At 39.3% G+C, this 17,031-nt stretch overlaps 1 protein-coding gene and 1 long non-coding RNA gene across 2 annotated transcripts in view; one reads left to right on the forward strand and one right to left on the reverse strand.

Moving 5' to 3' along the window:
* The first annotated feature begins 417 nt into the window (after positions 1-417).
* The window catches only part of LOC140197725 (uncharacterized), a 40,273-nt gene continuing 23,659 nt past the window's right edge, over positions 418-17,031 (forward strand). The window contains exon 1 of the long non-coding RNA XR_011886001.1: positions 418-499. This is a non-coding gene — a long non-coding RNA (uncharacterized lncRNA). The remainder of the gene's footprint in view (positions 500-17,031) is intronic.
* Positions 8,765-17,031, reverse strand: part of LOC140197724 (alpha/beta hydrolase domain-containing protein 17B) — a 92,971-nt gene continuing 84,704 nt past the window's right edge. The window contains exons 2-3 of the mRNA XM_072258112.1: positions 14,184-14,363; positions 8,765-11,715 (exon numbers count right to left, since the gene is read on the reverse strand). Coding sequence (XP_072114213.1) covers positions 11,496-11,715; positions 14,184-14,363 — 400 coding nt within the window. The 3' untranslated portion in view covers positions 8,765-11,495. The remainder of the gene's footprint in view (positions 11,716-14,183; positions 14,364-17,031) is intronic.

A 17,031-nucleotide genomic window follows, 5' to 3' on the forward strand; every position in this document is an offset into this window, starting at 1 on the left:
AGTGAACAACTGGGTCACCCCACTACCATTCAGAGTACCGCGCCAGCGCTTACCAAACAACAAAGAGCAGGCAGTCAACCGATTCACATCTTTACAATGAACCCTGAAAAGGAAACCTGAGACCAGTTATAGAGGTTGTTCTACCTCTACCTAAAGACTGATCTAGAGACTAAAGTCCTATACCATGTTTATAGTGAACTTACAAAGGTCAGGCGGGGAGTGTGTTGCCCTTAAGGCATTTATTTGACCTTGTTGGGTCTACACCTTAAATTTGTTTGTAACTATTTTCTGGTTAAAGTTAAAGGTTGATAATTATGTTACAGTATAACAAATTCATTGTCTATGGTATATCGCGGCATGTGATGACGTCACCTCCGGTTTCGCCGGGTCTCATGTGTAATCTCCAGTTCGGGAAGGTGTAAAGGTGGGGGCCATGCGTGCAGAATGATCGTGAGGAGCTCCATTTCTACCCACAAAGAAACATTATAGAAGCAACGCCGTAAGTTCCTGTGAAAGTATTTGAAGTAAAAATATTAACGCGGTTTCTGTTAAGGAAGCGGCGGTTGGGGCGGCGCATGTGTCAGCTTTTCAATTTCAAACGCGGGGTGGGCTCAAGCCCGATGGCGGTTTGACGCGACCCCCTCGCCCGCTACTCGGGGCGGCTGGAGACACTCGCTAAAAGGAGACAGCGCGCGTGGTTCCCAGAATGAAACAGACGCTGTATATCTTTGTATTTTTTTATCAACAGTTTTCACCATACGATGTTAATGTGGAAGAGTGAACAGTAAATGGTTAACCTTACTACAACTCTGTCTTCACTGGCTCCGGTTTAACTTGGTGTTTAGTCAGAGTTTCAACACACTGCGCCCCTTTCTTATTCCACACCATCCATTCTATCTTCATTTAGAAATTAATTTGTTTATTTTAACCAGATGTTTCCTCATTATTATTGACACATAATACATTGTTCTTTGACTTGTTCCTTATCATTAGAGATTTCATTTGTTTTTCCCAAATAATTAATTACACTTTTAAATTTGTAATATCTGAATGACTTCACACCTATCCACCTTGTTCTATTCCATCTCATGGATGCCCCAGAATACAACCCTGTGGGAAACTGTTTCAATCACTGAAAACACATACTGACACACAGCACAGGAACACGTCATTCAGCCCCAGTTATCATGCAAATATGTTTCAAGTAAGCCTCACACTCACTCTATGAGAATCTTCCTCCATACCTTTCTGTCATGTTTTTATGCAATTTTCCCTTACAAGTATTTCTGCTCTCTACTCCAATCTCTCATGAGAGTGAGTACCACACACACATTGCTCTCTGGATAGGGAGCTTGCCTCTTAAAAAGTTGCACACTAACTCTGCTTTACGTCCTGATGCCAAGTCAAAATTTTACTTACTAACTCTCCAGCACCTCCCCTGAATCTGATTCCAGACTGCAAGGCAGTCTCCAGATGTGGAACTGTACAATAATGGACTTGGTTTTAGGATATATAAGACTGTTCTGTGGGGACTTGTAATACAATGAAGTATTAAGTTTGGGACTATTACTTGGAACCTGCAAAAATTGTCCCAATTTATAGGTTCATTTAAATAATTGAGACTGCATATGCAATTATACAAAAAAAAAGAATTCCGTATTCCTTAGCAAGTAACTTTAACACAGCGGCCTCCAAAACTGTTGAATTGAAGCCAAGAAAAAATTGGAAGCTGAAGGCACCAGGGGTGCTCACTACATTAAAATTACATTACTCTAAAATCACAGGTATTTTTTCCAAATAGGCCAACTCTAGCTGGAGATGGGGGTACTCCAATGTGTTTTATATATATGTATTTATTCATCATGCAACTCAAAATCTTCTTGTGCTCCACTCTGCTAGTAATTACAAGCTGATTTCACCTCTCGGGGTCTCTGAGCAATGAGCCCAACTACTTAACCAATGAGATTCAGCGGCTGAGAAACAAAGAAGGGAAAGATAGTGACTATGAAGTCAAATTAAGTGGAGCAAGATAAAGTAAGATTGGACTAAAACAGTGAAGAAAACAAAAGAGACTAAAAAGTGGAATTCTAAAATAACTTTAAATATTTAGAAACAAATCACCATCGAAAGGAATGAGGTACAATACTTAAGAGTACATACGGTATTTCACCTTTAGACAGTACCTAACAAATATCTCAGCATTAGCTAGCCCGATAAGACCATAATACCATAAATTATAGGAACAGAATTAGGCCATTTGGCCCATCAAGTCTTCTCTGCCATTTCATCATGGCTGATCCAATTTTCCCCTCAGGCCCAATCTCCTGCCTTCTCCCCTGTATCCCTTCATGCCCTGACCAGGAGTAACAGGAGTAATTTGCTGCAGCAGGAGTAACAAGCAATCAACATTCAAATATAATAATATATGAAAATCACGGAGATGTTAAAGGCAAGAACTCAGCTTTGCTTAACTCACTACAGAATGTTGCAAAATGTCCCATAGCAATTCACCAATCACATGGGTTTGCCCCTCCTCACTGGAAGCTGTTGGGACAATTTACACATTAATAACAGTGAGCTTCCCCTAACATGCTGTTATTTTTAAACTTACTCTTACTATACTGAACTGTCCATGCCTTTCTGTTGCATTTAATAAACTGAGCTTCATGATCAAAATATAGTACACCACAATATTTTGGCTTTGGTGCAGAGGAGGTTCACCAGGTTGATTACAGGGATGAGGGGGTTAGACTATGAGGCAAGATTGAGTCGCCTGGGGCTGTACTCACTGGAATTCAGAAGGATGAGAGAGGATCTTATAGAAACATATAAAAACATGAAAAGGATAGATAAGATAGAGGCAGGAAAGTTGTTTCCACTGGTCAGTGAGACTAGAACTAGCCTCAAAATTCAGGGGAGAAGATTTGAGGAGGAACCGCTTTTCCCATAGACTAGTGAATCTGTGGAATTCTGTTCAATGAAGTAGTTAAGACAGGTTGGATAGATTTTTGCATAGTAGGAAAATTAAGGGTTATGGGGAAAAAGGCAGGTAGGTGGAGGTGAGTCCATGGCCAGATCAGCCATGATCTTATTGAATGGCAGAGCAGACCCAATGGGCCAGATTGGCAACTCCTGCTCCTATTTCTTATAGTCCTCTGTTCTTACAAAATCCCTTGTAGGAATGTCACTCATTTCAAGTGGTAGATCCGGCGCACAACTGCTTGTAATTTTTTTAAGCATGCAACGGGAATGATGCTTACAATGGAATCATATATTGAGACCTCAAGCTAAAATATTCAAGCTAAATTCAAAAGTACTATAATCCTGAAGGTGAAAATTTACAGAAGCAATCACCTAATGAGCAAGAAACTGTTACAATTAAGATTTTGTCAAGTAGCTAATGAGTTAAAGAACAAACTTAATTTATTGAGTAATTTTCACATCCTCAGATTGCAGTTAAGTTCTGTTGATGTTTTTATGGGATGTAAGCCCTAATGACCAGGTGAGGGAACCTCATCAACCCATTACTGACACCAGAAGAGAAGTGAGTTTATATAATCATCCTTCATGATTTCTAAGACATTCTGAAATACCTTACAACCACTTTGGTAGGCAAAACAAGTGCCAAACTGTGCACAACAAAATTCTATAAACCAACATAATATTAATAAGTTATTGATAATGATGGTTGTGGGATAATCATCAGGAGGGGGGAGAATTGTGACCATGTCTATAATCAACCTGTGAGGATGACATGTCCTTAACACTCTATTACCCAGTGAATACCTTTACAGAAATTTCAATTAGGAGTGGCATTCCAACATCAATATGAAAGTACATCTTCCTCATATTTCCATTGTATTAGGTTAAAATATGAACCTAATATTAGGTCCATGTAAATGTAAATGTGCTTAAAAAGTGAGGTAGAAAAAGTTACTGATTGCAGGAGCCCCAAACTTTAGGCCTTGAACTTTGGTCTCATAATTCATGTACCTAAAGGGTCACTGGCCCTCATTCCTCCTGCCCACAAGGAACACCAATCCTGGAATGCGCCAACGACTTCAGCCCTTGTCCTTGCTGGCTGTGGGTCCAATATCTGACCACGTCCCTGTCACTGACCTTTGAAAATGGAGTGGGAGCTTAGACTCTGACATGTCCTCTAATTTCATCACATCCCTGTTCCTAAAACCTAACATGATCCTTAACTCCCCTCTCTGTCCCAAAAACCACCCCTACAAACCTGAAAAACCTTAAAAAAAAAAACCCAACTGCATCTGAACCGCAACTGAGAACATCTTCAAAAGGCAATGCCTCAAAAAGGTGGCACTCATCACCAAGGATCTCATTACCCAGGATATGCTGTCTTCTCATTGTTACCATCAAGGAGGTGATGCAGGAGCCTGGAGACACACACTCAGTGTTTCAGGAACAACTTCTTCCCTACTGCCATTGATAAATGAACAGACAATGAACCCAGGTACACTACCCCACTAAATTGTTTTTCTTGTTTTGCTCTCTTTTTGCACTATTTAATTTAAATATTGATATACTGTACATATAGTATTGTGCAAAAGACACATGTAAAAAAATTTCATACAGCAAAGATGCTTTCAAAATTAATAAAAATTTCTAAATATTAAAAAATTGTAAACAGTAAAACACTAAATCAAATCAATAATTTGGCATCACCATCTTTTGCCTTTAAAACTGCATCAATTCTCTTAGGGCCACTGTCATGCAGTTTTACAAGGAAATCATCTGGTAGGTCGTTCCAAGCATTGTAGAGAATTTACCACAGTTCTTTTGCAGACTTTGGCTGTTTTGCCTGCTTCTCTCTCTCTCCAAGTAATCCCAGACAGCCTCAGTGACGTTGAGATCAGGACTCTGTGGAGGCCACACCATCTGTTGCACAACCGCTTGTTCTTCTTTTCGCCTAAGATAGTTCTTTATGACCTTGGCCGCGTGTTTCAGGTCATTGTCCTGCTGCAGAATGAAGTTGGGACTAATCAGAAGTCTCCCTGATGGCATTGCATGATGGATGAGAATCTGTTCGTACTTCTCAGCATTGAGTATTCTATTAATTCTGACCAGATCACTAACTCCATTTGCTGAAATGCAGCCCCAAACCTGCAGGGAACCTCTGCGCTGTTTCACTGTTGGCTGCAGACACTCACCATGTAGAGCTCTCCAGCTTTTCTATGGACAAACTACTTCCTGTTTGAGCCAAAAGTTTCAAATTTTGACTCATCAGTCCAAAGCATGTGCTGCCATTATCAGCACCTCAGTCCTTGTGTTGTTTTTTCGTGTAGGCGAGTCTCTTGACTTTGTTTCCACTTTGAAGGAATGGCTTTTTGGCAGCAACTCTCCCATGAACGCCACTTCTAACAAGGCCTCTCCAGATTGTAGAGTTTTCTTGGGTTCCAGTGATTTCTGTGAGTTCAGAGCTGATAGCAGTTCTAGACCTCTTCCAACTTAAAAGGAAAATCAGTTTGAGGTATCTCTTGTCTGTTGCACTCTGTTTTTGTGGCCGACCACTGTGTTTCTGGTCCTCAAACTTCCCTGGTTCGTGCTTCTTCAGAAGGGCTTGGACAGCACATCTTGAAACTCCTGTCTGCCGTGAAGTTTCTGCTTGACAGAGACATTCTGTTGCAGGGTGGCCACCTTGTGTCTTGTTGCTATGATCACTCTTGCATAGTGTAAGAATTGATGATTTGGAGGTTAAACTGTCTCATTTGCCAAACCCTCACCTTTTATCTTGGTTGTCTTTCACCCAGTTTGATTCCTTCTATACTTATTTCTGTTTCAGTTAATCAGTTTAGTTCATTCAACTCATTATGTCATTGATCATTAGCACCTGTTTGTTATCTTAGTTTAATCATGCACTGCACTATATACCTACAAAGTAATCATGTTTTTATTTGAAAAGTGGCTACTATTACTTAATATGTTACTTTCTTGAACAAAATACAAACATTTCCCTTAACACTTGGTGTAGTACCGTAGTGTAGTAGTGAGTACAATGCTTTACAGTACAGGTGACCTGGGTTCAATTCCTGCTGTTGCTCAAAAGGAGTTTGTATATTCTCCCCGTGACCACGTGTGTTTCCACCGGATGCTCCAGTATCCTCCCATATTCCAAATGTGTACCAGCTGGTGGTTTAATTGATCACTGTAAATTGGCCTCCAATCTAATGGCATGAATATTGATTTATCCTTCCAGCAAAATGTTTTCCCTCCCCCTCTAGGTCTACAAGATTATAAGAGGCATAGATAGGGTGGATAGCCAGTACCTGTTTCCCAGGGCACGAATAGCAAACACCAGAGGGCATATGTACAAAGTTAAGGGAGGGAAGTTTAGGGGAGACATCAGGGGTAAGTCTTTTTTACACAGAGGGTTTTGGGTGCCTGGAATGACTTGCCAGGGATGGTGGTGGAGGCCAAAACATTAGGGGTATTTAAGAGCCTCTTGGACAGGCACATGGATGAAAGAAAAATAGAGGGTTACAGGGTAGTGTGGGTTTAGTACTTTTTTTAAAAGGAATATATGGGTCAACACAACATCGAGGGCCGTAGGACCTGTACTGTAATATTCTAGTGTCTAATGTCTTCTATTCCCCACTCTGGCCTCTTACCTCTTCTCAACTCCCTCTGGTGTGTTTCCTTCCCTTTCTCTTATGTACCTGTCAGATTCCTTCCTCTCTAGCCCTTTACCTTTCCTACCCACCTGGCTTCACCTTATAGCTATGCTCCTTCCCTTCTCTCCCCCTACCCCTTTTTTTAAAATTCTGGCGTCTTCCCCTTCCCTTCCTTTCCAGTCCTGAAGAGTCTTGGTCTGAAATGTCAGCTGTTTGTTCATTTCTGTGGATGCTGCCTAACCTGCTGAGTTCCTCCAGTATCTTGTGCAAATTGTGATAAGTTGTTGCTTTTCAGCCAGGATGATGGACATAATCAATGCTAGAACCATTGCTATTTCGATATCCATATGAGTCATTAATGTGAGTGCAGGGGAAAGTTTTGGAGTTTATGGATAAAATCACTAAACGTGAAGGTATAATAAGGATGGTAATAGACTGAGAGGATATAGGTGGGTTGACTGAAGAGTAGATAAGTGACAGAAAAATTAATACAAAAAATAAATATATTTCAATTTATCAGAAAGAATGAGGAGAAAAGGTAACTAAAGACGCAGATGCAGTTCAGACCACATCTATAGGAACAGAAACAAAAGTCAAGCAGTGGAAGCAGTTAGAGACAAAGTAATCTCAGGCTACGTCCACACTACACCAGATAATTTTGAAAACGCCGGTTTCGAGTAAAAATGACAGGCGTCCACACTAAGCGTTTTTCAAAATATTAGATGGATATTTGGGCGAATCTCCTGCTACTGGGCATGCGCAGGACACACAGAAAACAAGCGAAGAGGAAACGATATACTTTGTGCGCGTTTGCCCAGTTACAGAGTAGAAAGACTTAAAAGGAATTGCTCTTGGCTCTCTCGCAGGAGGGCTTAAAACTAAAAAAAAACAAATACTGGAGCATATGGAGGCAACCAACAGGGAGTTCACAGACAGTATGACCCAGCTGATGACAAACATTGAAAAACTGACTAACTCTATTGCATTAATAAAGCACCTTGTTAAATGTGTAAAACATGTCTGCATCAATGTTATCTTGTATTGCTATACAATGTTACATTAGGCTGTTACACATCTACTGTCAGAGAAGTACTTGCATAAATAGGTAAACCACCTTTGTACAAGGACAGAAAACAGGGCAAAGTGAGTATACTTATTTATTCAGTAAGTTATGGGTCAAAAGTATTTGGTGAGTACATTTCTAACTCTTCTGGCTTCAGTCTCGTTGCCGTCTGTTCCAAAATTGTTAGGTCCTGCAAAGCGCAGAATCAAATATCGCTGTGATGATTGTACGCTCTAGTATCAATTCTTGGGCGACAATAAAGTAGTAATAATAATAAGAAAACAATGAAATGCTGCGCTGCCGCCATCTGTTCCGGCACGTCATGACAGCAGTTTTAAAAAGCTCCGGTTACCCTGTACACACTGCAACAGATATTAGGCGTTTTCAGATTTATTCACTCTGGAGACAGTTTCTGAAAATCTCCATTTTCGGGGGCTGAAAACGCTGTTTCAGTGTGGACGGAAGGTCAAAACAAAGAGAAAAAGCTTCATTTTCAAAGTGATCCGGTGTAGTGTGGATGTAGCCTCAGAGTTGTGAAGTGTTGAGCAGGTGTACATGCCCAGCAGGTGAGGTCAAGCACGTCCTCCATTCCCATAACAGCAGGCGAGAAACAGAAAAATAAAACACACATAAACAAGCTAAGCCAATACAAGAATGGATGATTGATACAGACATACATCAAGTTAGCTGAAGTTGCAGAACTGCAATATGCCTAGGGAAGGTGAGGTACTGTTTCTCAAGCTTGCATTGTATGATGCAGATTTTTTTTCAATTAGTTAAATAACTACCAGCAAATTAAAAGGTCGGCACCAGTTGTAAAAGTCCACCTAGTTCAAAGTGGGAATCTACATCCTTACCCAGAAATTATAAATGATTACTGCCTAAAAGCAATGTGGATAATTTTGTGGTTGACATGTGAAATGATACAGCCAGCCACTCAATTAAGGGCAATAAGGAAATGAACAATAAATACTGGCATTCTCACAAATGCTCATGTCTCTTAAATTTTTTTAAATGAACATATTAATACTCATAAGTCAAGGGTGAAAGAAAGATACAATAACACTTTTGCACATTTTAAATCAAAGTTTAATTCAACTATAATAAAAATACCAACCTGCCTGCATCAGGTAGAACAGAAAATAAGCAAAACACAGAACAGGTACAGGTAGTTTCAATTTGCTCAGTAGTCAGGATGGTAAAAAGTACTAGAAAGTTTCATCTTGCCACAGGCCACTTCAGTAACACACATTTAAAGTGTTTACATGAAATACAGATTACACAAGATTTTGCAGTGTTTGAATATATGGCACCCGTCTGTTCAGACTGGTCATGTGTTACTTCCCAGCTGGTCAAGTTATCTGCCCACTTGAATAACAATATGTGAGCCATTGTTCTTGTTTTCCTGCTAACCTCTGTTGCATCCCAATAAATCTTGGAAAAGGAAAAGCTGGTAAATGGTAATTACAATCCATCTAATGAGATTTGTAAACTTTAGATTATAACCAATGGTGTGTGGAATGAGCAATACCCAATTACTTGGAAGGACAGAACATTTAACAATACATGGATCATAATTACTTTCAACCTTCTACAGGATGAACACAATTGCTTTCCTCTTTCCAATTTGACAACTAAGAGGGCAATCAATAATCCTATGGCCCTAAGTATATCCTTCAGGAGATTCTGCTGTCATTTGGGTAGGTCAGCTTGTACTGAATCCTGTAAAATGGGATTTGAAAATGAAGAGCTCAAATGCTTTTCTTTCAGACTTGCTAGAAAGAAGCAAATACTGATTTATCACAGCTAGGTTACTCAGCTGTTCATAGAGGTCTTTAACTTCAACAGATTCACAAGTGGGAACAAGTACAATGTACACTGTGAAATCAAAGTTAATCCCATCCCACCAGTACCCTGCAGGGGTAGTGTGGGGAGGGAGCAGTTTAAAGAATGAATACTGCATGTATTTTCAGGCAATGAGTAAGCAACAAGGCAAGGTAAAAGAATACAGATGGATGTCATTTACAGTTTACAAGACTTCTGAAAGATATAATTTCTGTCAGATTTTAAATTTGGTCTTTAAAAATGAGTTCCCAGTAAAGGTTGGCTCCTGAAGTACTGATCTCTGAAATATAAAGCAACCAGAACAAAGGTATTGCATTAACACTGGCAATGCCTGCTTGCCACTCCTTATTTGACAGTAAATGTATAAATTGGACTTGTACGTTTAATTCACAGGCAATATTCACAGTTGACCACTAAGTAGCATTTTGTCATAATATACAGAAACATGGGGTCATACATGAGCATATAAATTCTGAGAATTTCAAGCATTTACACATTCACATTAAAAAAAATTGTAAGGCTACTTGAGTACCATAACTTTAAAACGTGTTTCCTCCCTTAAAAGAAATACACTTTTCAATTGCCCTTGTAAATGCATTCACTCTGCATTACCTATAGTGGTTAGTGTTGCATGTGTTAATTTTTCTATTGGGAAATACACCTAAAAACAATGCATTGGTAGTGTGTTGGTTATTATCCTTTAAAATTATTCACTACATAACTAAACTGATGGCTGATCCTACCCCTCACTCCCATAGCTCAATATTCCCACTCTCTATTAAAAAAAAGTAAAAAATAAACTTTATTTCATTACTAGAGGTCTTATATGTGCCAAAAAACAAAAAGAAAAATTCCTTCTAAACACAGGTTAACCACGCCTTAACAAGGGAAGACTTCCCACCTTCCTTTCATTTACAAAAAAAAGTACATAATGTGTAATCTGAAACTCGAGTTTGTCCATACACTCAGCAAAACCAAAACCTCAACCTCAGGACTTGAGCAGCCAGTCTGTGAGAATTATGCACAACAAAATAAAACAAAAATAAATCTCTATGCACTCCAAGTTTAGAAACAAAATTAGAAATTTTAAACACTACTTTAAGGTCAGTTTTCCAAGAAATGCTGAGGGTAATATTTGATTGATACAGACCTGCTCAATGCCATGCAAATTGCACAAACTTTGTGCAACAGACAAGGAATACTGGCTCTCTTCAATCCTGCAAGCAGGAAGCAGAACTCAGCACCTTATAATCCACCGAGCTGCTTCCCATGGAAACTTGCCACTGAACACATGATTAAAGCATTGAACAAATTTGTAACAATGGTCAATTTACATCTTGAATTGATTAAGGATTTTACATTGCCCAGTGAAAATCAGGTCTGACAGAAGATCACCAATTCTCCGCGGATGCTGCATGATCCGCATATTGTTTCCAACCCTTTGTTTATAATTTCAAATTCCCAACACGCACAGTTTTTCTGGTTATTCTGAACATCTAGTTGATTTACAAAGATGCATTCCAGATGGCCTAGTGAAGCAATTTCTCTTCCTTATTGACATGCTAATTCATTTGGCAAAACATACAAATCAAGAATTAAATATGTGCATAACAACTTAAGAAACATTTCATCCAATACATCATCAATGTATTCAAACAACAGAATGAAAGGAAAATATGGTTAACTTCCTTATCTTGGGTATCCCTAAAATAATTTGTCATATGGATGCTTTACTCCAGTTTTATTTTCAACACTAGCATTACTTATCAACATTATGCTTGAAAATCTTTAAGAACCCCATGGGTACCACATGATTTGCAAACAAAACCCTTCAATGTTTTTTTCAGCAGTTATATCAGATTGCATTTATTAAAATTGCATATGCAAAGTGGAAAGCATCTTCTAACTAAAAAACAAACAAAATATAATGCCCTTGCATATTAAACTTTCATTTAGGAACTTGTCAGTTCTTGAGAAACAAACTGCTTCAGTCTTTCAAGGTACTGTCCATAAAGCTCAACGTCATTGTGGCCAGCTCCTTCCACCCACAGGGGTTCCACTGGCCTTTGGCATTGCTCGTACAATGCCAACCCATGTGAAAAATCGATGACTTCATCTTCGGTTCCATGAATGATCAGCACTGGGGAGGCTATTTTTGAAATCTTGTCGATGCTGTCAAGAGAAATTAAAAGTTACAGATTCAGCAGCAGGGTTGTGTTTGTCAGGGGTGGGGGTGTTATTGCTAGGGCAAGTTTGAGACTGTCATTATTTTGTTTTAAAATATCTTAGTTTTTTTTAAAAAGCATAGCAATTACACAAAATGTATACTGCATAAATATCAGTGCTCCAGGATCTGTACCAGATAATAATGCTTGCATTCAACTATTTTCAGACACTGTAATTAGAGCATAATAGGCATGATGAAATTCAATGCAGCATTATAAACAAGTTGAATAATATCTTACATATAATACACAAACCACACTTGTATCATTTGTTATAGCATTTCTCCTTGCACAACACATAGACAAAGACAGTCCTTCGACACAGTATACTGAAATATCATAAACACCAAAGGACTCCAGAAAATCTTTCACAACTTGAGTTCGACAGAATGACAACAGCTTCTGACCCAAATCTTGGCGGAATGACAAATCAAAATAGTAATACTTGTGAAAATGTAGGAATAAGCAGGCAATAATTAAAGTTCAGAGTTCAAAGTAACTTATTATCGAAGAAATTATATGTCCCCGTATCCAACCCTAAGATGCATTTTCTTGTGGGCATTTCATACAAGAAACACAACAGAATCAAGACCGCCCCTAACAGGATGGACAAACAATCAATCTGCAAAAGACAATAAACTGTGCAAATAATTAAACAAACAAACAAATAAATAAACAATAAATATCGAGAACATGAGATGAAGATCCTTGAAAATTGACTCCATAGGTTGTGGGGACAATTCAATGATGGGGCAAGTGAAATTGAATGATGTCAACCTCTCTGGCTCAAGAGCCTGATGGTTGAGGGGTATTAACTGTTCCTGAACCTGGTGCTATGGGCCCTGAGGCTTCTGTACCTTCTTCCTGATGGCAGCAACGAGAAGAGTGCATGGCCTGTATGGTGGAGGTCCTTGATGATGGATGCTGCTTTCCTGCAACAGTGCCCTGTGTAGATGTGCCCGATAGTGGGGAGGGATTTACCCATGAAGGACTGGGTTGAATCCACTACTTTTTGTGGACTTTTCTGTTTAAGGGCATTAGTATTTCCATTCCAGACTGTGACACAGCCAGTCAAAGTTTTGGATGACATGCTGAATCTTCACAGACTTTAAGAAAGTACAGGCGCTACTGTGCTTTCTTCGTAATGGTAATTACATGCTGGACCCAGGACAGATCCTCTGAAATGATAACATCAAGGAACTTACAAGTTGCTGACCCTATCCATCTTTGATCTCCTGAAGAGGACTAGCTCAGGGACCTCCAGAAGTCAATAATCAACACCTTGATCTTGCTGATGTTGAGTGAGAGGCCATTACTCAGCCAGATTTTCAATCTTTCTCCTCTATGCTGATGTCAGCACCTTTGATTCACCCAAAAGTCATCAGCAAATTTAACTATGGCATTGGAGCTGAATGTTGGAGTTAAATGGTTTAAAGGCCATCTGCATGTAGAGCATTACAATGATACACTTTTCCCAATAATAGGCCACATATCTAAGGTGTTATGATGGGTGACGAACATAAACAATTCACCAACGGACCTGTTCCCATCAGGCTCAATAGGAACTCCACATATTTCAGCTATTTTTTTTCAATCTATAGGTGTGCACAATTGCTTCAGTCTTTGCCATCTCCTTGATTTCTTTTACTTGCTTTCACTGTGTCATGGGAGTAGAAGAAATCATCTTCTGTATATCAGAAATAAAAATGTATAAATGAAGTAATAACTTGACAAGTGTTTGGATGGTAATCATTCATTTCTATCAATCATGCATACTCATCTTCGGACCGGGCATAAATAAACTGCATGCCTCTCATTTGTTGTGTACATGTAGCCAGAGAGCATAAGCAAGAGAAAGTTCCACTTTGTCCAGAAACACAAAGAATCAACAGATTTGTAGAACTTTATGTACAGAGGAGGTCCTTTGGCCCAGTGTATTCTGGGTAAGGAGAACAGAGTCATTTAGGGCCTTCTCATTAACCAGTTCCCATTTCTCAGCCTTTTAGATTTAAACCAAGTGTTCATGCAGGTACTTCTTAAGATGGTACAACAGTTTCTGATTTAGTCTTCTCCAAAAGGGAATTCTTGATGGCCTTCACTTTTAGGGTGAAAAAACTTTTTCAATTTCCCTTTAATCCTTCTACCGATGAGCAACATGCAAATTCACCAAATAGTTCATTTATATGCAAGTGCTCAATACATCTCAGAAAGCAGATCTTACTTTCCAATCAGAACAGAGCAGTATCTGAAGTTGGAGAATTTTAAGAGCAGCACCACATTACTCTGTTGGCCAGGCAGAACAAAGATCAACAGACCTTTAAAAGAAAGCCATATGACAAAACCAAACTCCAGCTTCATCAAAATCTGTTAATCAATGCAAAGTCAGTTAAAACTGGAAGAAAAAGAATCACTTACTTCGGAAATGCATCAAAACAGTAGGTCTTCTTTGTATCAGGGAAGGCCACACGCATTCCAGACATCAAGGGTGAATGAAGGATAACTGCAGCACATTCATACTGAGCAGCCAGATCTACTGTGGGTACCGTGCCTATACTCTGACCATACAGGATCACATTCTCTGGACGAATTCCATACCTGTTTGACGAAAAGACAAATTTGTAATATTTATGTCATTTCATCAGCCAGTTCTATTTTGTTGAACAAACAGACTACAACCATTTGGAAAACTAGTTGACTATAAAATGAACCAAAGCCAAAAAAAAAATACAATGCAAAAATATTATACCAAGTATTACACTATAACGAATTTATCACAAGAATGGAATACAATGGGAAAGGAAGCCTTGAAAACATATTGTGACAGTACAAGAGCAGAGAAATTAGAATCAATTTCAAAGGTAAGAACAACAAATTAAAACTATATCTTACTTCTGAATCTTCCTATTATAAACAGCAGGAACTTGGCACAAAAACTCATTACAATAGATTTTTCCTGGAGTCACAGCCAAACTTTTTCACTCCGGGTCTCTGAAGTAGAACACAGTACTACATTTCAGCGTGGCCTGGATTTAAATTTAGTTCCCCATGGAAGGAATGCAAGGAGAGTTGAAAGATTAATTTCAACCCCCATGAAGATATCTTAAATTACACCATTCACCAATTTAAAAAAAACTTTTGTTAAAGTTCCCTTCTCTTTTGCAAGTCTTTATAGCAAATCTCCCAAAAGATGAATTAGCAGAGATGGCCTAATTTTGTGGTATAATTGAAAAGAAAATGTATCACTCAAGGAAATGCTTGCAGAAAAGTCACCAGACCAAAGTTATTTTAAACCAGAGGCTACAAATCCATGTAACTAGTTCCAGGCATGAAATGGAATCTCTTCTCATCTCCTCGCTGATAATCAACACTGGTGCACCTCAAGAATCTATGTTTATCCCACTGCTCTTCCCCCAATACACCCACAAATGTGTGGTTAGGCACAACTCAAACACCATCTACAAATTTGCTGACAACATAATATTGTTAGCAGAATTTCAGAAGGTGACGAATCGGTGTACAGGAGTGAGAGAGACCATCTCTGTTGTGTCGTAGCAACAACCTTGCACTCAGCATCAGTAAGACTAAGGAAATGAATGCTGACTTCAGGAAGGGGAAGTCGATCAAACACACATCAGTCTTCATTGAGGCATCAGAAGTGGAAAGAGTGAACAGTTTCAAGCTGTCAAGTTTCAAGGGTGTCAGCGTCACTTAAGATCTATCCTGGGCCCTACATATTGATGCAATTACAAAAAAGGCACAACAGCAATATTTCAAGAGGAGTTTGAGGAGAATTGGTCTATCACCAAATATACTCTCAAATTTCTACAGCTGTACTGTGGAGAACATTCTAACTGAATGCATCACCACAGGAAAAATCTGCAGAAAGTTATAAACTCTGCAGCTCCATCATGGGCACTAGGCTCCCCAGCATCCAGGCCACCTTCAAAAGGCAATGCTTCAGAAGGTAGAATCCATCATTTAAAGACCCCCCCCCCATCACCCAGGACATGCTCTCTTCCTATTACTACCATGAAGGAGGTGGTGGTACAGGAGCCTGAAGACACACTCAATGTTTCAGGAACAACTTCGTCCCCTCCAACATCAGGTTTCTAAATGGACAATGAACTCATGAACACTACCCTCAACTATTTTTTCTCTCTTTTTTCACTAGTTATTCAAATTAATTTTTTAAATATTTAAAAAATAGTTTTTATTATGTATTGTAATGTACTGCTGCTGCAAAACAACAAATTTCACAACATACGCCGGAGATATTAAACCTGATTCTGATTCTGTAGAAACATCACTTATTTATTGAAGTGCTGGCAATAGCTAAACGTACATTTCCCCAAATGACTGACTACAATTCCAACTAAATTTAACCAGCTGAATACCAAGTTTGCCAGCAGACTGTTTTGATTTGTGCCATTCCCCTCTCATAAGGGGAGTACAAACAGCGACAGGATCCATCGACAGCAGCACCCAGCAAATTCAGCCTCTCACAGCGCTTCTCAAATAGCAGGACCAACAGTATTACAGTGACGTGACTCAGAAATTAGATTGATTACTGGGCCACATGCTATCAAATTAGTCAGAAAGACTCCAAAATAACTCTTCAATACAAGCCCAAGGCTCACTTTTTAAACTGATAAAATACATAGAGTTCCTTTGTGATCTGTTCATAGCCCATTGTGCATTTCCAAAACTGATATAAAAGTCACCATAATTAAGACAAAGGAGCAGAAGTCAGCCATTCGGCCCATCCAGTCTGCTCCGCCATTTTATCATGAGCTGATCCATTCTCCCATTTAGTCCCACTCCCCCGCCTTCTCACCATAACCTTTGATGCCCTGGCTACTCAGATACCTATCAACCTCTGCCTTAAATACACCCAATGACTTGGCCTCCACTGCTGCCCGTGGCAACAAATTCCATAGATCCACCACCTTCTGGCTAAAAAAATTTCTTCGCATTTCTGTTCTGAATGGGTGCCCTTCAATCCTTAAATCATGCCCTCTCGTACTAGACTCCCCCATCATGGGAAACAACTTTGCCACATCCACTCTGTCCATGCCTTTCAACATTCGAAATGTTTCTATGAGGTCTCCCCTCATTCTTCTAAACTCCAAGGAGTACAGTCCAAGAGCGGAAAAACATTCCTCATATGCTAACCCACTCATTCCCAGAATCATTCTAATGAATCTTCTCTGTACCCTCTCCAATGTCAGCACATCCTTTCTTAAATAAGGAGACCAAAACTGCC

Source organism: Mobula birostris, chromosome 5 (assembly GCF_030028105.1).
Source record: "Mobula birostris isolate sMobBir1 chromosome 5, sMobBir1.hap1, whole genome shotgun sequence".
NCBI lineage: Eukaryota > Metazoa > Chordata > Chondrichthyes > Myliobatiformes > Myliobatidae > Mobula > Mobula birostris.